Genomic DNA, 24,764 nt, shown 5'->3' on the forward strand with positions numbered 1-24,764 from the left:
CACGAGGAGAGTTTCCAATCGATTTCTCATACACAAACAGCAGCTGACTGGCGTTGCCTGCTGAAACGTTGTCGTGATGCCTCGTGTAAGGTGGAGAAATGCGTACCATCACGTTTCCGACTTTGATAAAGGTCGGATTGTAGCCTATCGCGATTGCGGTTTATCGTATCGCGACATTGCTGCTCGCGTTGGTCGAGTTCCAATGACTGTTAGCAGAATATGGATTCGGTGGGTTCAGGAGGGTAATACGGAGCGCCGTGCTGGATCCCAACGGCCTCGTATCACTAGCAGTCGAGATGACAGGCATCTTACCGCATTGCTGTAACGGATCGTGCAGCCACGCCTCGATCCCTGAGTCAACAGATGGGGACGTTTCCAAGACAACAACCATCTGCACGAACAGTTCGACGACGTTTGAAGCAGCATGGACTATCAGCTCGGAGACCATGGCTGCGGTTACCCTTGACGCTGCATCACAGACGGGAGCACCTGCGATGGTGTACTCAACGACAAACCTGGGTGCACGAATGGCAAAACGTCCTTTTTTTCGAATGAATCCAGATTCTGTTTACAGCATCATGATGGTCGCATCCGCGTTTGGCAACATCCGGTGAACGTACATTGGAAGCGTGTACTCGTGATCGCCATGCTGGCGTATCACCCGGCGTGGTGGTATGGGGTGCCATTGATTACACGTCTCGGTCACCTCTTGTTCGCATTGACGGCACTTTGAACAGTGGACGTTAGATTTAAGATGTGTTACGACCCGTGGCTCTACCCTTCATTCGATCCCTGCGAAACCCTACATTTCAGCAGGATAATGCACGAGCGGATGTTGCAGGTCCTGTACAGGCCTTTCTGGATACAGAAAATGTTCGACTGATGCCCTGACCAGCACATTCTCCAGATCTCTCACCAGCTGAAGACGTCTGGTCAATGGTGGCCGAGAAACTGGCTCGTCACAATACTCGAGTCACTACTCTTGATGAACTGTGGTATGGTGTTGAAGCTGCATGGGCAGCTGTACCTGTACACGCCATCCAAGCTCTGTGCGCAGGCGTATCAAGGCCGTTATTACGACCAGAGGTGGTTGTTCTGGGTACTGATTTCTCAGGATCCGTACATCCAAATTGCGTGAAAATGTAATCACATGTCAGTTCTAGTATATTTGTCCAATGAATACCAGTTTATCATCTGCATTTCTTCTTGGTGTAGCAATTTTAATGGCCAGTAGTGTAGTACCAGTAGCGTCAGTGTATTCTATAGATCACACACACGTGTTTGTACGTGTTGCAGGCGGGCGGCGTGGAGATGACGTGGGTGGTGGCGGACCACGTGGCCGCGGCGGGCAGCCACGAGCTGAGCGTGACCAAGGGGCAGCAGGTGGAGGTGGTGGAGGCGGCGGGCGCCGACTGGTGCCTGGTGCGGATGCCGAGCGCGGGCGTCGACTCGCCGCCCGAGGGCCTGGTGCCGCTCGCCGTGCTCAAGCAGCCGCCCGCCGCCGCCAAGACCACGTCCCCGCAGCGCAAGCCCGCCCCAGACCACGACTCTGGTGAGTACCCGTACTGCTCTATGTCTTGCCCATCGCGTGGACGCTCAATTTGCTTGCACACCACGTCGTCAACGAGCGGAAGCGGGGCATTTACTGTATGGCTTAAAGCGACCATCCCAGCTCGCTGTCCAGACCGCTGCGAGGCAGTATGCTTAGTTCGTCCTGGCCTCAAGCTTGAGTACAGTAATGGCGGCGAAGCACAATTAAAATTAACTCTCTATAGCCAAAAATTATCTGAAGAGCCAAAGAAACTGGTACACCTGCCTAGTATCTTGTAGGGCCCAAGCAAGCACGCAGAAGCGCCGCAACACTACGTGGCATGGACTCGATTAATGTCTGAAGTAGTGCTGCAGGAACTTGACACCATGAATCCTGCAGGACTGTCCATAAATCCGTAAGAGTACTAGGAGATGGAGATCTCTTCTGAACAGCACGTTGCAAGGCGTCCCAGATATGCTCAATAATGTTCATGTCTGGGGATTTCGGTGGCCAGTGGAAGTGTTTAAACTCAGAAGAGTGCTCCTGGAGCCACTCTGTAGCAATTTGGGACGTGTGGGGTGTCGCATCGTCCAGCTGGAATTGCCCAAGTCCGTCGGAATGCACAATGGGCATGAATGGATACAGGTGATCAGACAGGATGCATACGCACGTGTCACCTATCACAGTCGTATCTATACGCATCAGAGGTCCCGTATCACTCCAACTATACACGCCCTATACCATTACAGGGCCTCCACCAGCTTGAACAGTCCCCTGCTAACATGCAGAGTCCATGGATTCACGAGGTTGTCTCCATACCTGTACATGTCTATCCGCTTGATGCAATTTGAAACGAGACTCGTCCGACCGGGCAACATCTTTCCTGTCATAAACAGTCCAATGTCGGTGCTGACGGGCCCACGGGAGGCTCAGATGTTCAAATGTGTGTGAATTTCTAAGGGTCCAAACTGCTGAGGTCATCGGTCGCTAGACTTACGCACTGCTTAAACTAACTTAAGCTAAGGACAACAAACACACACACACACACACACACACACACACACACATGCCCGAGGGAGGATTCAAACCTCCAGCGGGACAGGCCGCGCAATCCGTGACATGGCGCCTCAAACCGCGCGGCCACTCCACGCGGCCAAGGCGAAGCGTAAAGCATTGGGTCGTGCACTCATCAACGGTACACGAGTGAGCCTTCGGCAACAGAGGGTTAAGGACAAGACGTGACAGCACGACTTACTTTTACAGGGGTCGACTACGGACGCAAACGGATAAATGGTTCCATAGCGACCCTACAGACGCACTTAAAGTGAGGCTTAAACATTTAATAAATTAGGAGGTAGTGAATGGTGTAAGAGCTGTTGCCACAGAGAAAAACTGAAAACGTTGGTTAGGGGACTGGCTCGCTCAGTAAGGAACAATAACAAAAAAAAAAAAAAAACCAGAACGTAGATACCAACCATGTAAAATGATGGTGTCACACAGATTGTGCCTAGTGACGGGACGCAGCAATAGGACGTCCACGATTACCTTAATTGTGGCGTAGAGAAGTGGTCCGGATGCGGTCGTAATTTCAAGTTCCCATCTTAACGATTCCGGCATTCTCGTCAAGTGATACAGGAAAACAAGATAAGGCCAAAATCAGAATGGTCCGATGGTAATTTGAACCTGCCTTCTAATACGATTGCAACGTCTGAATTAGTGCGCCGACTCGCTCGGCAGGAAGCATATGATGAAGCACTCTTACGACGTCTTATTGTCAATTACAATGCTCTCGATGACGAGAAATTACAGTAGGCGCGCACAAAAACAACCATTCTGCAAAGCGCTGGATGTCAATCGAACCTCAGCATCGACAGTCCCTAGTACACAGTAGTGTCTTGATCATTTTTTGTTTTTTGTTTTTTAATTTCATACTCATGACGTTGTACGGAAACATAAGACTTTGGTATAAAAATACGTAAAGAAGCCATAGACGAAATACAAAACGAAAATCAGACAACAAACAACAGTGTTCAATAAAATAACGGAAGTACATAACCTCAAACACGGTATTCAAATGATAACATACACAAAATATTATACTCTACATGAAAACCGAGTCGCCTAAGCAAAACTTAGTACCCACTAGAACAATTGTTCCCGTCCGAGTGGTGAGTACCCCATGAGGTGTAGAATAAAACTTTGTTGTTTTGGGGGGAAGAGACCAAACTGCGAGGTCATCGGTCTCATCGGATTAGGGAAGGATGGGGAAGGAAGTCAGCCGTGCCCTTTCAAAGGAACCATTCCAGAATTTGCCTGGAGCGATTTAGGGAAATCACGTAAAACCTAAATCAGGATGGCCGGACGCGGGATTGAACCGTCGTCCTCCCGAATGCGAGTCCAGTGTGCTAACCACTGCGCCACCTCGTTCGGTTAATAAAACTTTCTAAGATATAAAAACAAATAGTGCAATTGTATTATAGTCATTAAGCAAATTATTTAAAAAAATTATTACTGTACTCGGTATTTAATTAAACTGTAATATATAAGTTACCAATAATTACATTTTTTGTTTCAAATACAAGCATTAACACGCGAGACAGTGTGGTGGAGCACTGTGAACGGAATATCTGAACATCTTCCTCACATTGTCCGCCCACTACACACGTACTTCTTGCTTTGTACCACCTATCTATGACAATAAAATTAAGACATATCACATATGCATAAATATCTCAAGAATATTCCTTCCCTGAGCTGTAGATACTTCCCCCAATAGATCAGATGCACTTCGCAACAAAAAAAGGACCAAAATTAAGAAGACAACAGTAGTTATGTAATAGCTTCTACACTGCTTTAGGGCCTACACTCTATTATTATTATTATTATTATTATTGGTAGAAGTAGGTAGATAAAAAGGATTAGCAGCCTGGCATGGCAGAAATAACAACTCCAATAGTCAAGTGATGGTCAAACAATAAGTATAGTGCATACTTTTGGAATTGGTTGACTTTATGTAAGGAGGGGACGGGGGAGGGTGGGGGATGGCGAAGAAAGTGCCACTAGAGAGAGAGGAGTGGTACAGAGGAAGTATGTTTGTAACTAGTGTACAGTTTAGCTTTATTTTCTGAGAAGGAGTTCCTAGTAGCACTTCCGATTCGCCGAGAAAAGCGTTGTTAGAAATAATCAGTAGCAATTGTCTCATTGAATCGTAAATACGTGATTTAATAAAACAGCTACAAAAACTAAGTATGATTTGTCATTCGTTATTTAAAAAATGAAATGTTCCAAGAAACTTCGTTTTCATTCTAAATTATAGTTACGCACTAATGATGATGTTGGCCTGGGTAATGAGGAGGGGGGGGGGGGAGGCATTAGTTAATATCTGGTTGCACTCAGGGGTAATAGTCTCAAAAACGTGGGAAACCACTGTACTAGAAGGTGGCAGCATAGGTCGTGAAGATGGTAACACACAGCTTGTGGGTATGCTTCGTATTTCGTGCACGGCTGAATTATTTATTTTCATACGCCAGCTATGAAGAGACGTTTGAAACCTGTTGTAACAATGAAATAAAAAGAATTGATGTCAAGGCATTTCCATGTGTTATTGACTGCCGAACTACAATGGTTGCTTGACTCTATAGGGTATTCATTTCTTGCATCATTAATATACCCGTGGGTCCTTTCGTGCACTGAAGTCGTATTCTGTTTCTCTCTCGAATATTCTCGGGCAGGAAAAACCATTCACATCCGCCGATTCAGAATTCTCGGAGAGCGAAGCCGTCAGTTAGCCAAGCAGTGACTAACGTTGTTTTGTGCGTGACGCGATAGCAGACTATTATTAGGCTGGCGTGGGTGTCTATCGACAGAAGGCCTAATTGGAGTGTGAAAGAGCCACCGTTGTAATACCACTCAGAACTAGCGTGGCAGCAATCATTCCGTACTTGCTTTACACTCTTCGAGTATGTGACGTACTGCAGAAATGTAGCTGGATATCATCTGTCCGGGCCTGCAGTAAACACCTATTGGGAACGCGGGTCATTAGGTAGTTCGCTCTGCGTAACAGCGTAGAACCTCGTAGTGCGTCAGACGCGTCGGTGGGTTGATACAGCTAGCGTGATGTATTGGCACGGATTCCGGGAAGTATTTCTGAGGTGTGTTGTGGAAAAAGAGGCAAGGAGTGGATGCGTCATGCGCCGTGGTGGGTGTGGCGTGGGGCAGGACAGGAAGAGACTGCCAGCCCAGCTCAGCGCCGTGTTTACCCCAAACACTTGCCGCAGCCGCTGTCCGGCACCGACTGGGATGACGCATGCGGCTCACGCGTCGTTCCGCCCACGCCGAGCCCTCTGGTCCAGGTGTCTCGCCTCACGTTCGTTCCCGCTTTGCCTCCCTCCCTTCAGCTCCCGCCCCGCCCTTCCTACATCCACATCTACATCGTTACTCCGCAAGACACCGTACAGTGGAGCAAAATCTGTGGTTTAAATATCCGTACATCAATCCACATTTAATTTGTCCCTAATTTCCCCAAGCCTCTAAAGACGAGTGCCTGGGTGGTTCCTTTGAAAGGGCACGGCTGATCTTGCGTTCTGAGCTTGTGCTCTGTCTCTGATAACAACGTTGTGGACAGATCGTTAAATCCCAATCCCCCTTCCATTTTTTCTGCCATATTTTTAAGTCGAAGTTCTGCAACTGTATTCGAAACGAAAGAGTGTCTAATCAGTCGTAATGGTCTTTGTGTGACACTCACTATTTTATTTTTACTTTATGTGTCTGCGCTATCCGCTTCCAGATCACTTTCTCGGAGCAGGTGTCTTTGAACTAAATTCAAGAGTGAAAATGGCAAACATTCTTAGTGTCAAATCTCACATTTGTCATTAGAATCAAAAAACACTGTATCTCTTTCTGCGCGTAATTTATTTGTACCCAAAAAAATAAGAAGGTATTCTGATACCACTGAATAATGCTGATCTCCCCCCCTCACTGCAAAAAATAATGAAATAATATTATGAACATTCTACGTGCCGTACTACTAAGGGCCAATAAGGACGTTTCTTCTTTGCCACAGGAGCACTGCATAGTTCACAAGTGTCACGGGATAGCAAACCATCACTTGGTGCACTAATTAAAAAATTGTTCTCTTGAGATACAATGTTCAATATTTAAATGAACCAGTCCATCAGAACTTTAACTATCACATTCGTCCTTTGTTGTGATGTCAATTTCTGTAGCTCAGGAGAGCTCCTGCTAGCTCGAAACTATATTGACCTCTGCGTGAAGGCGTTGCTTTGCTGAGAGGGGAGGCGTGGTTCTTAGGAGCGCCTACCAGACGTTGCGGGTTGCAGCGAACCGTCGCTAATGTCTGTGGTATTGATTCGCATTGCCAACTGTGGTGTGGAAACGCGATGTCAGTACGATACCATATAACACTGAAGCGCCAAAGAAACGGGTATAGGCGTGCGTATTAAAATACAGTGATATGTAAACAGGCAGAATACGGCGCAGCGGTCGGCGACGCCTACATAAAACAAGTGTCTGGCGCAGTTGTTAGATCGGTTACTGCTGCTACAGTGGCAGATTATCAAGATTTAAGTGAGTTTGAATGCGTTGTTATAGTCGGCGCACAAGCGATGGGACACAGCATCTCCGAGGTAGCGAGGAAGTGGGGATTCTCTCGTACCACCATTTCACGAGTGTACTGTGAATATCAGGAATCGGGTAAAACATCAAATCTCCGACATCGCTGCACCCGGAAAAAATCATCCAGGAACGGGACCAACTACGACTAAACAGAATCGTTCAACCTGACAGAAGTGCAACCCTTCCGCGAATTGCTGAAGATTTCAATGCTGGGCCATCAACAAGTTCAGCGTGCGAACCATTCAACGAAACGTCATCGATATGCACTTTCGGAGTCGAAGGCCCTCTCGTGTACCCATTATGACTGCGCCACACAAAGCTTTACGCTTCGCCTGGGCCCGTCAACACCGACGTTGGGCTGTTGATGACTGGAGACATGTTGCCTGGTCGGACGAGTCTCGTTTCAATGTGTATCGAGCGGATAGAGACAACCGCATGAACGCATGGACCCTGCATGTCAGCAGGGGACTGTTCAAGCTGGAGGAGGCTCTGTAATGGTGTGCGGCGTGTGCAGTTGGAGTGGGGCGTGTGTTGATACGTCTAAATACGACTCTTTTGACAGGTGAGCATCCTGTTTCATCAACTGTATCTATTCATGTCCATTGTGCACTCCGACGGAGTTTGGCAATTTCAGCGCGCAATGCGACACCAAACACGTTCAGAATTGTTACAGAGTGGCTCCAGGAACACTCTTCTGAGTTTAAAGACTTCGCCTAGGTACCAAAAGTTCCCAGGCATGATTATTATTGAGCACATTTGGGATGCCTTGCAACGTGCTGCTCGGAAGAGATTCCACCCCCTAGTACTGCAGGATTCATGGAGTCAAGCCCCTCCAGCACTACTTGAGACATTACTCGAGTCCATGCCAGTCGTCTTGCGGCACTTCTGCGTGCTCGCGGGGGCCCTACAGGATAATAGGCAGGTGTACGTGTTTTCTTGGTTCTTCACTGTACTTTGTCACTTGTAGACGTTTTAGGGAGTGAAAATGACTAAACCTGACGGTAAGTCCCACAGAGAGAGTTTCCTCACTTATCCAGGTGCGACTGTGCTTACGTATCAGCAAATTTCATCACAGCGTTGCCAGCACAAACCGGAGTACGTTTGACGTAATTTGGCAACACCGTCGTCCGGACGTGGTAACGGCTACTTAAAAGCAGCGTACGTCGATACTTAGGTAATGAGTCAGCAGCCGCTCTGTAAATTATTTGGTGTTGTTGTTTGCGTATTGAGGACACGGGCAGCTGAGGTGATGTTTGCTATGGGCAGGCGACCTCGCGAGCAATCGGCCGTCGGCGCGGCCAGAGCCGCTCACCCCGTGTGACGCCAGGTGAAAGCTCGTGGCGCCTGGAATTAAATTATGTGCGTCGGCCACAGATGTTTACGGCGCCGTAAAGTCAGTGGGCGCGCTTAATTACGCGGCCAGGCGGTCTGATCACCAGCAGTCGCAGCGCCAGACAGACAGACAGCCAGAGAGCGACTTCTGTACACGATATTCTGCCCCGACACTGGGCGCGTAACCCTGTCAGCTCACCTTCTTCGGAATGCCCACACCTCGTTCTCTGCTGCATAAACTTCGTTATATACAGGCTGCTCAGAACCAGTCTGTGAACCTTGTAAGGGTGCTGCAGGGCAAGTCGTGCTGAAAAATAATTGTTAAGGAAAAATCTGATCCGTTGCGCCGTTTCCGACTTAATTAGTACTGAACTTAGCCAGTCAGGCCGCAGCGCGCACAGATTCAAGAGACCCTCCATATCCAGTTGTCATTTCATAGCAGAGATGATATCGCATGAGAGGCATAAATGATAGTGCATGAGAGTGCTCAGTCTTTGGCTCGGGTTCGGTCTTTACTAGCATCCTATGTCCAGTTTTTGTATTGCTCTCTTGTTCGGTCTTAGGAAACCAAATGGAAAACACCTTTGGCGACACCGTCTATGAATGGGCGGCTTGCCGCAACATATCGAATTTCTTCTTAACCTACCCTTGAATATACCTTAGAACTTTTCAGACTGTTTCTGACCACCCTGTGTATATCTAGTTTGTGATCAGTAGTCATCACCCGACATTCTGGTTGGTATTCATCATCTGAGTATATGCACTCTCTGATCAAATGTATCTGGACACTTGGTTATACGATCACAGGTTCGAATCCTGCCTCGGGCATGGATGTGTGTGATGTCCTTAGGTTAGTTAGGTTTAAGTAGTTCTAAGTTCTAGAGGACTGATGACCACAGCAGTTAAGTCCCATAGTGCTGAGAGCCATTTTTTGAACTTGGTAATAGTGGACACAAATGTGGGGTGTATCCACTCTTCACATTTACGACGGCTTGAACTGTACTGGGGACACTTTCAGTGAGGTGTCTGAATGTCTGAGGAGGAATGGCCGCCCATTCTTCCTCACCGGGAGCCGAAATCAGAGAGGGCAGTGATGCTGGACGCTGGGGAACTGGAGCGAAGTCGACGTTGCAACTTGTCCCAAAAGTGTTTCCTTTGGATTCTGGTCAGGACTGTGGACAGACCAGTCCCTATCAGGAATGTTATAGTCCACAAGGCATTTTCTGACATTTGCTTCTTTATGAAAAGGTACAGTATCATGCTGGTACAGTCTTCGTCACGGAGCTGTTCCTGTACTATACCCAGTACACAGTACTGTAGAATATGTTCAAATCCATCCCCAATTAGCGTTTTCATAAGCGCAAAGGGGGAACCATATTGCAAACACGAAGAACACCCCTATACGGTAACACTACCTCCTCCGTAATTCACTCATTCACCGCTGGCACTGTGATTTCCCTAAACCGCTTCAGGCAATTGTCGGGATGGTTTCTTTAAAAGGGCATCGCTGACTTCCTTCCCCGTCCTTTCCTAATCCGATGGGCCTGATGACCTCGCTGTTTGGTCTTCTTCACCATATCAACCAACCAACCGACCACTGCTGGCACTACACATGACGGCAGGTAACGTTGTCCAGGCATTCGCCAAAACCTTAACTCTTCCATCGGATTGCCACAGGGAGAAGCGTGATTCAGCATACCAAATCGCTCCTTCCTGGTTATACACAATCCAGTAGCTTCGATTTTTACAACAGCTCAGTCGTCATTTAGCACTGACGACAGAAATTAGGGTTGTATGAGGAGCTGCTCGGCCATTTTATGCCCGTCTCTTTAACTTCTAACGCTCAGTCGCGTACTATTTAGAGTGCTGGTAGCACCTTGGGATTCACGAATGATTTCTTCCCCTGATTTAATGCGATATTTTCCAAGCACCCTTCTTAGTGCGCTACATCAGGTGTGCCTGATCTTGGTTTAGCTGTGTATGTTCTTTTGGGTTTCCATTTCACAATCACTTCATTTAGCGGTAGGGTTGGTCAGCTTTAGAAGAGTTGTTACATACGGGTGTCTGGATACTTCTGCTCAGATTGTGTGTACAATCTGATGCGTAGTAGTCCATCCTACAGTACACTGAATGCAAAATCAATACAAATAATGTAGATGATGTATGAAGTGACTGACAACACGTAATTTTTCGAAATTAAATTACATTTCAGATCCTAATGCGGTGAAAGGAAAAGTGGGCTTCTTAAAACAAAACAAAAAGCGAGTACTTAAAATTAGATCAACATTTTTTCAGCTGAAACCTCTTCTAACAAAAGACAGAAAAGAAACTGTTGTCAGAACTTGTAAACTCATCGGCTATGGTGTGGTGCAAGTCTCTCTTAATTTGCAATCCGCCCAAATCAGGTACCTCGATGGTTTCTGGCACAACACCTGCGCGACGCAGCACAGGTAATGGATGTCCTTGATTGTTTCCAACGTCACGCCCGCAGGACGTACGAGAAGACAAGAGAATCCTCCTGCCCGCTCGTCCGCCAAATTGACGACAGATTTCTTTCGCCGGCCCATGGCCTTACTTGACAAACAAACGGTAAGGTCACCTTACTACGACCCTGCAGCCTGTGCCAATATCCCTCTCGAGATGACACACCAAGACACTGAAGAAACAAATTAACAGTACTACGCGAGGGTAGACACCGCCTTACATCCATTCACCACGAAAAGACTATGCTTAAGTTAGGAAACGCCAAAAACACTTGTTAAATAAACGAATATATCAAGTCAAAAGCGAATGATTCGTTATGCAAGCTTAAGTGCCAGTACAACATGCGTTTCCAGTCTCATGTATTTGATGAGGACAGAGACACGAGAGTCGTCCCTGCCAACCTTCACAGATCAGCCCTTTAGCGGGTGTGCTTGCTAGCAATGCAAACAAGTGTCCGCGAGACGGTGCGCGGTGCATATTACGCAGCCTGCCCTGGCCCAAGCCGTGTAGCAGGGCCGGGCGTTTACCCGGCTCTCGCCGCCTTTATGCCGTATATGGACTGTAATAGCGCTTTTTAATCCGCGACAGCCACGGTTGTGGTAAACAAAAACAGCGTTTGAGCTTTTTCTCCTCCAAGGCTGGCGCCGGCCGCGATCGCGATCCACATAAATCTCGCTGCGAGATGGCCTCGTGACGCGGGCAAAGAGCTGCGCAGTTACTCCTCCGACGCCCAATATCTTGTTGGCGGCGTCTGTTCGCTCGCGTTAAAGATCAAATCTACTGATCGCGGAGAGGTGCTTAATGGAACCCGTAATTAACTGATTTTACATTTTTTATGTAGGTGCCCTAATTCCAAGAACTAAATTGCCTGTAATTTACTGTATACAAGTGGATCGATATTAATTAAATGTTTTCGTTATATCAACCTGTTTGGAACACCAGTTGGTCCCCTCTGGAATCGTTGACTGCTTCTGTGTCTAAGGTAGCCAGACACTTATTAACCGAACTGGCGAGTCAGTTCTTACCCTGAAATGTTCGATTATAATCGTTGCAGTTGTTTAAATATAGACCATGTAATAGGTTGAATCGTACATCCACCCTAACTTTTAGATGGATCAGATTTTAGATATTAACCTCAGTGTTATAAATCTTGCGCTCCGCCACAGTGTGTTTGAAACCAGATCTCTTAAAATATATATGAAAAAGATAATGTCGCCAACATGACGTGAAGTAGCAGGTTTAGGAAAGTGGTAGAACCGTTTCGAAACATACTGTAAAAATAAATGTGCCTAGCCGAAGCTTTATTTCCTCCAGATACGCCTTTCTATCATAATGAGAGTACAGTAAACGCGCCTGATTCGCCTTAGGGAAGAAGGATGGATGCAAATTCTTTCCTTCTGCCGAATATAGAATTTGTGTCGCGAATGCTGGGTTGGTTCCCTCAACAAAGCCACAGCTGATTATTTGTTGCTGTTTTAAAACCGGAGATGAATCGGATAGAACACACAGATCGTCGTTGGCGCATCAAAAAACGTAAACATTTGCATTTTTAAATTATCGATGCTGAAAATGCAAGTTTTGTTTGTGCAATAATACGTAGAAACACACTGGAAACTGTCAGAATAAAATAACTCTGCATGAAAACAATGACTATCTATGTGGTTTGCCGGAATGGTTTATTTGAAAAGGTCTGGACCAGTTGCCTTCCCTAATTTGAATCTGTAATCCGTCCGGAATGACCACGTTATCGATGTAACATTAAACCGAGAAAAAATGACTGGCTGTATGTCCCAGTAGGCTTCGTAATCTCCCTGTTTTGTTGTTACCTGACGTGATGAAACTGGAGATACATGATTCCCAATTCTTCGAATTTATTGGATAAAAAAATCCTTTGTTGGTCAAGATCGCAATTTATTATTTTTATCGATTACTGGTTCCGGCTAAGTTGTTAGCCCCCTTCAGACCACAGGATAAAAAAAAAGTTCCGTCTACAGTCACCAACCGGTGGGACACTTCGTCATAAATTTTGTGTAAGCTCCATAGCTGAATCGTATTATAGAGCTCCATCAAGGACTATACGCAGAGTGAGATCTCAGTTAACAAAATGGTTCATATGGCTCTGAGCACTATGGGACTTAACTGCCGTGGTCATCAGTCCCCTAGAACTTAGAACTACTTAAACCTAACTAACCTAAGGACATCACAGACATCCATGCCCGAGGCAGGATTCGAACCTGCGACCGCAGCGGTCGCGCGGTTCTAGACTGTAGCGCCTAGAACCGCTCGGCCACTCCGGCCGGCCACAGTTAACACACTATGCTACTCTGGAGACGTAGCGTCAGAAAACAATGCATAATTTTCGCTTGACGATGTCGTGTAACTCATACAACCGAGCGAAAATATTGGACACATGCCATATGGAATGTTTTAATCGAATTAGTTTATATTACCACCTCCTAAAATATTTACTATTTCGCCTGAAACGCATGGTGTATGACGTAGGCAGTAAAATCATATTGCAGTACATTACATCGGTTTATGGTATTATAAATCTTCTGAAAAGCGTTCGTGAGAAGGAGGTCGTGATTCTTCGAAAGACAAATTCCTATGCGAGACCACAAAGAATCTCTGTGACAGTCTAGTGCTGAGGGCACTGCTCCGATACAAATCTAGCATCACGCCCTTTAATCCGACCTGGTGAGGGTCCCAAATACTCTAGCAGGAACTAAGAATAGTTTGCACAAGCGCCTTGTACACGGTCTCCTTGGCAGCTGCACTACACTTTCCCCGAATTCTCCCAATAAATCTGCGTCGTCCTTTTGCCCTCCGTACAGCTGGTTTTATATATTCGCTCCACTATACGCCGCTTCGTAACGTTAAGCCCAGACATACACTGTTCAAAAGAATTAGGGGAACACGTGTATCAACGCCCGGTATGCTAAATTTATTTTGATACACGCGGTACCTGTGGTCTTCTTGCATAGGCTGAGATCTTCTGTTATATACAGCAACTAAAGTCATTCGCCATCTGCCGGCTGTGTTATGCATTGCAGTGCAGATGACACCTCAGAAGGAAGCGAGTACCGGTGTCCCAATGTTCTATGGAGTGTCTGTTTGACCCAAGAAGGATGGACATTTTGCCGTATTGCTGCACATGGCAATGTCTCGCCGTCATCGATGGGTTGTGGGCACTGTACAGGGAGACGGATAAGTACACAAGGGGAGTTCGACAAGATCGCCGACGCATTACAACCCCAAGTGAAGACTGATATCTGGCCGTCTCTGCGTTGCGGCGTCGTACGGCTAACACCAGGGTTCTTCAAGAGGATCTCAGAAGCTCCACTGGAGCCGACGTGTAAGATTATATTATAAGAAATAGGTCGTGTTCGAGTACTCTGCTTGACACATCATCATCTCGCAGTTCGCCATCAGTTCTGCCGTCCCGTGTCAACTGGCACCTCGTCACTGGCGAAACGTTTTGTTCACAGACGTGCTCAGATTTCTTCTGACGCACCGTGATGGCCGTGTTCGTGTGTGGAGACGCCGTGGTCAGCGGTAGCTACCAATGTTGTCCAGGAAATCGACAGATTCGGGCAAGGTTTTGTGAGGGTAGAGGAAGGCATCAGTGTTGACAGCTATACGGATCTTATCGTTGTTCATGGTCGCCTTACCGCCAGGTAGTACATCGAACAGATCCTGCTAGACGATGTAGTGTCTGCTACCATAGGCTGGGGTCCCTGAATTCCTTCTCATGTACGATAATTCCAGGGCCCATGTGGCGGGAGTCACCAGGGATTTTTCCGGCGAAGCCTGAACATTGAAATAATGGAATGGCCAACGGTGAGCTCTGACCTAAACCCTATCGACGATGTGTAGGGCAAGCTTGAGAGACGCGTTAGTAACCGTCCTGTTCCAGCACAGACTGTCCAAGAAATCTGAAGGGCTCTCATTAAAGAAAGGGAACGGATACCACAGTGTGACGTGTGCCGCGACGGTGTTCAAATGGTTCAAATGGCTCTGAGCACTATGAGACTTAACATCTGTAGTCATCAGTCCCCTAGAACTTAGAACTACTTAAACCTAACTAACCTAAGGACATCACACACATCCATGCCCGAGGCAGGATTCGAACCTGCGACCGTAGCGGTCACGCGGTTCCAGACTGAAGCGCCTAGAACCGCACGGCCACACCGGCCACACCGGCCGGCCCGCGTCGGTGTCAAAAGGTGATAAACGCTCGTAGAGGATATGCACATTACTGAAGCTTTCAAAGTTCAATGAACGGCACCCAGAATGATGAATGATGGTTTCCACTTCGTTTTCTACACCTGTCGGACAAATCAGTTCTTGTTCTGTAAATGGACGTGGATGTAATGATGGTTTGTTGTGTACTCAAGTTTTGAAAGATAAAAGTATAAAATGGTAACATACCTGGTCCTCAGTATTCATGAATGGAGTATGACAAGCGCCCAAAGTTACTTTGCCCTAATTGTTTTGAGCAGTGTACGATCGGGCGGGCTGAGCCCAAAGTGTCCTCAAGAAAACCAGAGGTTCTCATTCTACTCGTGCACATTATCTTGCATTTATCCACAGTTTGGAAAACCTGGTATTCGTTATACTGCAGAGATTTTCTAAATTCTCAGTTGTGTACATATTACTGTGTTCTAGTAACTATTAGGCGAATACATACCAAATTTTCTCCTGGAAGAGGATTTCATTTTTCATCGTGGACCACTCAGTTCTGCTGGGAAGAGGCACCACAATTAGTATACTGGCAGACTCATTGGGATTCGATAACGTCATGAAACTGCAGCCGAAACTAGTGGTCCCTCCACGGTTTACCAACTGTAATAGAATGAGGCAATAACTAAAAATAATTATATGCGTGCGATTAAATCACGGTAAATTTCCGAACCACATACTCTACACAGAATCGAATAAATCTCGAATATTAATTGAACCAATTAATTATTGTGTGACAGAAAAACCTTTTATCCGTGCATTAGTTAATGCAGGAGTTCTCACTGCAACACCAGTTGCAGTTTTGGTCGCACCGCACGCGAATGAATTTGTGTTAAAGGTGCTGTTTATCCACTTACAGTTCATTCTTTTCATGTAGGAGATAGTAGTGGTCAAAGCTAGAGAAGCCTCTTACAAACCTATGTTCGAAGGGTAATTTTTTCGATGCATGGATCATTTCAGCTGCGTTGATAATTTGCAGTAGTCGAGGCTGTACGATGTCTCTCTGTTGAGGATCCTTGCGTTTGTATTTGTCCGTGTAATTATTCCACTGACGGGTATTGAGGTCAGCCGTAGCAAGATTACATTTGAAGCGTGGAAATGAATGACGTTCTAAGTGCCAAATATGACATTGTCAGAAGAGTTAAGAATCAATGTATCTCTGTTTGCACGTAACTGCGTTGTATCCAAACAAATGAGAAGGTAATCTGATACCACATGTTAGTCCAGAAATATTCTTGCTGTTATCCCAAGCTGTTGTGTAAAATGGTCCTTGACCGAAACTGATCGCTTATTGAAGAACACTTTTAAGAGCAGCTTACGGGGTCACGCGGTATCATTTCTGAGGTGTGTCAGAGCTATGGAAAAGAGCCAACAGAAAATATCTTGTTGTTCTTCTTGAGTCGTAAAACATTGCTGGAGAATTGATGTTATGTTCGCTCTGTGCCGATTGTTTTCGCCGGGCTCCCATTTTTTTTTGCAACTGGTCGATAGGCTGTAGGCAGACCCCGGTCAGCATTTCCGTCTGGCCTATGGGGAGTCTACTGTAAACAAGCCGCGCGCGCCCTGGGCAGGGCACGCTCTTTACGATCCATTGTTACGCACGATCATCTGATTTACAGCGACTGCTATAGGACGAGCCGTTTTACGTAATGCGCCGTTAGCGCGGAGCCGTTTCCCTCGCTACTGGAGGAGAAATAGCATCGCGTCCGCCGAGTGACCCCTTTCGGTAGAGCGGTGGCGCCGCTCTGGTCCCTGACTAACTGTCGTGTCTGGGCATTCCGGACCCTTGTCCCATTTCGGGAAAGACGACATCGTCTGGCGCGGCGAACCAGCTCCGGAGACCGGTCGGGGGACTATACTTTTCCTATGTTAAAGCTGAATCAAAAGTTTGACCTAATCTGGAACACTTGTCGCACCAAGGTTATGTTCGTGTCCTATCGCTTTCGCAACAAGGACAAGCGGGGGAGAGATACAAAAGCTTGCCAGGACTGCCAATTAGAAGCGGATTCAGAAGGGATTTCTGTCTCTCTCTCTCTCTCTCTCTCTCTCTGTCTCTGTCTCTCACTCTTTCTCTCCCTCTCGCTTTCGGATGGTTGACAGCTTCAGGAAAATTTATTTACAAATTATGACCGAATTCTCCGATTCATTTTAGTCTAACGAAAATAATCAGAGGTTTTGCTTCAGTCATAAATATATGTTTTCGTAGAATGTGTCAAAATGACTACTGTTGTATACCGTAATGATTTGATTTTTGGTGCTCTAACAACATCCGTATTTGCAGACTAAATTATGGGACTTGGGTTCTTCCTGATTACGCCAACAGCAATATCTGCTAATTGCCCAGGCGTGTTTCTGCGTATTTATGCCACAATCAGCGGTTCATGTTTTATTCAGCTCTCTGTTTCTCGCTGCAAGAGAGGAACGTGCCTACGAGGACAAGAACAACGCGAAAAAGTATGGCAAGCTATATAACCATTTAATAAAAGTCCTTCAAAGCCTCCGTTTCTAGAAACTGAGACTTTAATAAAGCATAATCCACTGATGTTTGCTCCAAGGCATGTTTGGGCAGTAATATGATAATGTTGTTTGCGTAATCAGATGGAACCCGAAAATTATAAATGTTTGTTTATGTATATAGTAACTGTTATCATAGAACGATATTCTGCCAAAAATTGCATGTTTTCTATGTAACGCGGAAACTCTTAATACTGCGAGCCTTGAGGTTTTCCCGGTGCACAGAGTATTCTATCATTCTTCCGGCGTCCATCCTAGACGTAATTACTGCGTCTTTTGTTTTTTCGGCGTATTAACTTACAGTCATTACAGAAAGTGCCCTGTCCGAAAAAAATTATGAAACGCCTCTAATATTGACCATAACATTCCGCATATCGCAACAATATTTTCGACAGATAATTTCACAGGAAGGAACAAGATTTTTGTTGTATAGTTACAGTTCGTAATCATTTTATCTACACACATAAATGAATTTAATGATTATTTAAATATTTTTCCTCAAATTATTTGTTTTTATAGGTCTTTAAGAGTCGTTAAGGCCTTTTTCACTGGTATGACGCTTGCAAACTTTAGCTGTGAAACACTTCGCAAAAATATCCGGAAAGGCAAGGTTAGGGGCTGCGCGAACTTCCACCTCCAGTGCCAGGTAAACAAAGGATAAATACGCTAAGAATGATGTGTTGGCTACCACATTTAGAACATTTCTGTGTTGCTCCAACGAAAAGTTTCGTCGCAGGTAGTAAAAAAATCTTCCATCACTGTAACCCTCTCTCCAAGAGATTCCCAATGCTTTTGTTCAGGCCCGACTAAAGTGGCTTGAAAGTTTTGTCTGTCTTTGTCTCTCTTCTACTGTACAAACATCACTTTTTAGCTGCTATTAGCATATTACCGACAATAATGAACAATTATTCAGGCTTTCCCGGCGATATGTAGCCGTGTTGAATCATCGGGTCTTCTATCGGTTGTTCGCATCGTTCTCGCACGATATTTCGACAGCGTGGCTGGCTGTCTCCTTGAGGGACCACAACCGATAGAAGACCCAATTATTCGACATGTCGACAATGTACAAGGTTGTTGGAACAACAATTTCAAAATCTGTATACGTAGCCGGCCGGTGTGGCCAAGCGGTTCTAGGCGCTTCAGTCTCGAACCGCGCGATCGCCACGGTCGCAGGTTCGAATCCTGCCTCGGGCATGGATGTGTGTGATGTCCTTAGGTTAGTTAGGTTTAATTAGTTCTAAATTCTAGGCGACTGATGACCTCAGAAGTTAAGTCGCATAGTGCTCAGAGCCATTTGAACCATTAATCCTCGACACTAGTAACAGTATCAGGTTAAGTGATTCACATTTCCAGAATCTGGGTATTATTTATCCTTGAAGTACATAAAAATTCCTGGCCGTGTGTTCCACAGCGACCACTGCGCAGTATTTGCAATCTTGTATTTCTCTCTTGGGTCACTATCAATTCAGTTTTCTTTTTTGAGGCAAATCTATGAAAAATACAGTAACAAGGTAATATAAATTCTGTATATACAGTGAACAAAGGGTAATAGAAGAGAAGCAGAAACGAGTCTGAACAGTCTTGAGATTAGTTTCAGATGTCATAACAATGGGGGAAATGAGAAACGTGAGCATACGAGTGGAGTTGAAGATGTGGAGTTTAGACAAAGTGATAGACGATTATAGAACTAAAATATGGAATCACTGATGCAACTTAGCACCAACATTTAAAGTCACATGCAACTAGAATTTAGTGGCACGTTCAAATTTTTTAGAAGTTTGTTCTTCAGCACACTGTTAACTAATATGGTAAACGATCCTAGAGACGCCAGGGATGGTCATTACATTTTAAGCATACGTAAGCTGTGCAATTTTTTCTGTGTTTAACTGGAGGAAAGTATGATGTTCAAAGTATATATCTTCAGCAAAAGAATTGCCTAAAAATTCTGAAACCCACATGTGAGAAAGACCTGTATAGTGTCTGTAAGCACGTCAAAAAGCTGTTCTTTTTTCTTCAAACCGGCGAAATTTTCGCGTCCAAAAGTTTTCTATTGACAGGCACAAGTTTCGGGCAGCGGAAGTGGCAACACACTGGGCTTTGACAGGTCGACTGCTTTGAGTCGGACTGTACGTGTTGAAGAAACGTCCGTTTGATATCAGGAGGAGGAGCGAGTGTACGTAGATTCACCAGAAACGGAATTGAACTCGGTGGAGACCATACGAAAGATACGAGTAAACTAAGACAAATATCTGTGTCAGTCCCTTTTATTCTCTTCCACGACACGTTTCAAGGGCGTACACCCTCATCGTGAGATGGATCAGTGGATTACGCTAAAAATTTCGTTTGCTAGATTTAGCTATTTGGTTTTTTTAACTTCATATCACTAAAAATAAGGTATGATGCGACCATTGTTATCATGGTAGGCCAATGAAACTACACATTTTAAACAATAAAGTAGTTACTTGCAACATATTGCAGGAAAAAGAACTCAGAGGTTCGTTATAAATGTACATTTTCATCGTTAAATGGCATCCATACACGAAACACAGAACAAAAACAGTCCAGTGATTGTACTATGCACAAGTACAGTGCCTTGTACGGCAAAGAAATCAAATCAAAGATATAATTTTTTTTGCTTAAAAGTGTGTCGCTTATAACGATGTACATAAATTTATTGAAATATTTGTTTATAAGTTTCCTGTAATAATGATACGTTTGTTTAAGCGAAACACTATAACGACTTAATACATGCATGTTGTTTATATCTTTGAGTTGCTATGTAAACTCTTTTACTTACAAGGCACTGTATTTATGCATCTGTACAATTTCTGGACCGTTCGTGTTGTTTCATATGTAGATGCTATTTAACGATGAAGATATGTATTTGTATCGAAGCTCAAGGCTCTTCTTGACTAAAACCTTGTAAGTATCTGTCTTATTCTTTGAAACTGGTAACTGACACATTACGATAACAAGTGACAAATTTTACGTTATTAATAGTGAAATGAAGTAAAAAGCAGACAACTGGCTATAGCCAGTAAATGAAATTATAATGTAATCCATTGATCCATCTGAAGATAAGTGTGTAAGCCCTCGAAACGCGCCGTGGAGGAAACTGAAAGTAACTGACTCAGGTAAAAGTTGTAACTTATCACTTATATCGTAAACAGTGGGAGGTACCAAATCAAAATGCAGCATCTACGACGAGAGGTTAGAGGCCATATGTTCTACCGCGTTGTAGAAATAGAGGTTAGTGCAGTGCGCCTTCCTGTTGATCGCATTTCGCACTTGGGGGGGGGGGGGAGGGAGATGGAGAGAGAGAGAGAGAGAGAGAGAGAGAGCGCTGGCGCGTGTTTGGGACGCGCAGGGACTGGGAAGGGGCCGTTGTCCAGGGCCGGAAACGCCAGACCAGCGTCCGCATGGGCGGCGGCTAAATATATGCGTGCGCTCTGCCGCGCAGCTTTCCCGGGAAAGCGTGCGAGGACAATGCGCTCTCGTTCGGTTTCAACGCTCATAGCGCCGTTGTCGTCAGCACTGACGCTCGCCAAAGCCGTTGCGCGCGCGACCATTTCGCCGTGAGTATCCCTGAAAGGTCCGGCGCGGCGACAGGAAAACATCGCCCTCTCACCGGTGGCTTTTGCGTTGTAGAAAGCCGTGACGCCACGGAGCGTCGCTTCCCAAAGCGTATCCAGTGAATCATGCAATTCACCTACGTTCAAAAGTACCACTGTGGTCACTCCCGTTCAATCTGTATAGACTCATCTGTTATTATATCCGGACACCATCTGTATTAATCGAAGGTAACTTTTCTATCGAGAGACTTGGATGTTTTTAGATCGTTTTGTTACGCCCGGTTCGCTCTGAGCACTATGGAACTTAACTTCTGAGGTCATCAGTCACCTAGAACTTAGAACTACTTAAACCTAACTAACCTAAGGACATCACACATATCCATGCGTGAGGCAGGATTCGAACCTCTGACCGTAGCGGTCGCGCGGTTTCAGACTGTAGCGCCTAGAACCACTCGGCCACACTGGCCGGCTGTTACGTCCGGTATGTACATGAAAATACATAAAATGATCAGACAAAGCCTCGTAGACAGTATACTGTAGCCCAGTAAGGATCACAACACAGCTTGAAGATATCCTTTAACAAAGCCCTCCTACACACTTCCCTGTTGCTCGTCCGAAACTACTCTTGGCTACTAGATGTGCTCAATCTTGGGAGACGCTTTCGAAAGCGAGGCTTCATGGTGTCGCGCCTTCCTTCCGCAAAACCCAGCGGTGCGACGCTGGTGCTTTTACGGATACTCACAGCGAAAAACTGCGTCCGCGGCTGAGTTAGCGCCATTTTAAACTGGAACACGCCGCCGACCCGTGCAGCCAAAAATCGTAGTTCAAAGAAGCCTCCCCTCTTCCGCCTCCACTTAAAATTGCCACGTCAAAGTCTCTGCAATACACAATCTAGTGCTGTGTTCTGTGGATTAATGGAAGGGAGCAGGAGAAACTTGGTGGCGGCACATAGTCCACTACCCTCGATTAAAACCAAGGGACTGCCGAGGTGAATGTGCCCATCCAGCACAATACATAGTGTCACTTGCCCTCACTTCATGAGACACAACCAGGTTTCGAACAGGGTACCTCCAAATCGAGCGCCACTACTCAGGCGTGCGTTAACGACCACAACTACGGAGGCTGTTAGAAGACATCTGCATCTCCACCTATACTCCGCAAGCTATTTTACGGCGTGTGGCAGAGGCAACTTCTGGCACCAATATCGTTTCCACTGCCCTGTACAATCACGGATAGTACGAGGAAAAAATTACTTTCGGTAAAACTTCGTGTGAGCTCTAATGTTACTAATTATCTCGTTGCGATCGTGTGTGGGATGAAGTACTTCGCTGCCCGACTCTTCGTGTAACGAAATCTCTTTGTTGGATCTTCTCCTCCTCTTCTATTAGTCCTACTTCTTACGAGTCCCAGACTTATGAACGTTACTGAAGAATCGGTCGAACAAGTCTTCTGTAAGTCATTTCTTTCGCGGATGAATTGCATTTCCTTAATAATTTTCCATTGATCCTAGCCTGGCAGCTGCCTTTCCACAAATTTTTTTATGTGGTCACTACCGTTCAAGTCGCCCAGTTTTATTATTAGTAGGTGATTTACGGTAGTTACTGTTCCCATTAATTTGTTACCAATAATGAAACTTAAGTGTACCGGATGTTTGGATCTATTTACGCGCAATACGGTATGCTTACGTACGTTCAGAGTCAGCTGCCAGTTCCTACAGCAATCGTCAATCTTTGCATGTGATCTTTGCTTTCATTAGTTTTCTGGCATTGTTACCTTACCGAAGACAATAGTGTCGCCAGTGAATAGTTGAAAGAGCAATGAACTTTATCCACAAGATCATTTATAAATATTGTTAACAGTTACTGATCAGTCACACTTACTTGTGGTACTCCTGAAATTACCTTTTCATCTGCCAATATTGTTCCGTTAAGAACATGTTGATTGTGTCGGCAAGAAAGTCCAGAGTCCAGTAATAAATCTGGTCCAATACTCGGAATCAAATGCCTTCCAAAAGTCAAAGAACACAGCAACGACTAAGGGCACCATTGCTTACTGCAAGATGGAAGACAGCAAGCATGGTTTCACAATCTATGCTGAAGCAATCATTTTAATTTCTGTTTCGGTCACCAACGACGTCATAAAAGGTGAGCATAAAATATATTGTGTTATTCTACAACATGTCGAACACAGCGATATCCATACTCATGTAAATGCAAAAATAGCTGTGTCTGCTAAGTTTTCACGGTTGATTTGCTGAGCCGATATGGATGAAATCTGGTATGGAGATAGTATGAACACTCAGGAAGCAGACAGGCTGCTTTACAAAGTGTGTAATACAAGGTAATTATTCGTGTGCTGAATATAATGCGAATTAGGGCAACATATTTGCTCTTTGAAAAAGATGTTTACCTTTGAACTTTATCATAGTTGTGGAAAAACTTTTATTGGTTGGTATGTTCTACATAATACGATTCAACATAATATTAATATTATAAATGCGAAAGTAACTCTTCGTGTTATGTTTTCGCGACTAAACCGCTGAATCGATTTCGATGAGAATTCTATTTAAAATATCGTGAGCCCTGGGGAAGAACGTGGGGTAGTTTAGAAAGAAAGAAAAAAAAACAAAAAGGAAAGAAACAATTCGTCCCCTGAGAGGATGAAATAGGGAATGGAACATCTATTTGTATGTCAGTGAACATAAACCACGTTAAGAAATTATTAAGCTTGCTGCATAATGTGCACGATGGACAGAATGAGTCAGGAAGAAAGGTATATGCTTTGATGTGCCATAGTGTTAGTGATGCTGAACGAAAAGACTTTATATGGACAGATGCCCTATTCCGAATGGTTTCTGAGATAGACCAAATTGAGACCAAATTGAATATACAGTTTTATTTATTTTCTGTGTTATTCACACATTGTCACAGTTCACAACGCACCACACCAGCGTAGAGGCGGTTGAAACGAAAAGTCTCATGCGGGACACTTGTGGCCCATCTGCTCGGGAAACTACCTGAAACTGGTGTACGAAAACCATCCAAGTTGCAGTGGATGCACATCGTACAAGATTTCCAACATTCTCGCTCACACAGTTAGTCCTACAGAAAAAAAATGAATAGGGCTTCTTCTGTAGGAAGATTAATGTAGTTTAATTTTCAATTGGGACACGTTTTCGCGGGAGGGTACGGTTGTCGAGTTGTTGGAGAAAAACGTACAAACGTGATGTTAAATGTGCTCTATCTCGGAAACCATTCACAAGAGGGCATATGTCCAAATAAAGTTTCGTGTTCACTTTCACTTATACTATCGCCCCGGCGTGAAACAAAAATGCGCGTTCCTGCCCTTGCCCTTCTGTACACACTACTTGGGAGGGGGGAGAGCGGGGCGCGAATCACGAGCAATGCTTACCCAATCAGGCAGACACGTGAGGGCTGCTGATGTTATCGCACTTA

The 24,764-nt window shown here is 45.2% G+C and overlaps 1 protein-coding gene across 1 annotated transcript in view; it reads left to right on the top strand.

Annotated features, from left to right (window-relative positions):
* The window catches only part of LOC124794768 (kalirin), a 2,150,963-nt gene that overhangs the window by 1,738,725 nt on the left and 387,474 nt on the right, over positions 1 to 24,764 (top strand). Inside the window, exon 34 of the mRNA XM_047258392.1 lies at positions 1,297 to 1,552. Within this exon, the coding sequence (XP_047114348.1) occupies positions 1,297 to 1,552 (256 nt within the window). The remainder of the gene's footprint in view (positions 1 to 1,296; positions 1,553 to 24,764) is intronic.

The sequence above is a fragment of the Schistocerca piceifrons genome, chromosome 4 (assembly GCF_021461385.2).
Source record: "Schistocerca piceifrons isolate TAMUIC-IGC-003096 chromosome 4, iqSchPice1.1, whole genome shotgun sequence".
Lineage (NCBI taxonomy): Eukaryota > Metazoa > Arthropoda > Insecta > Orthoptera > Acrididae > Schistocerca > Schistocerca piceifrons.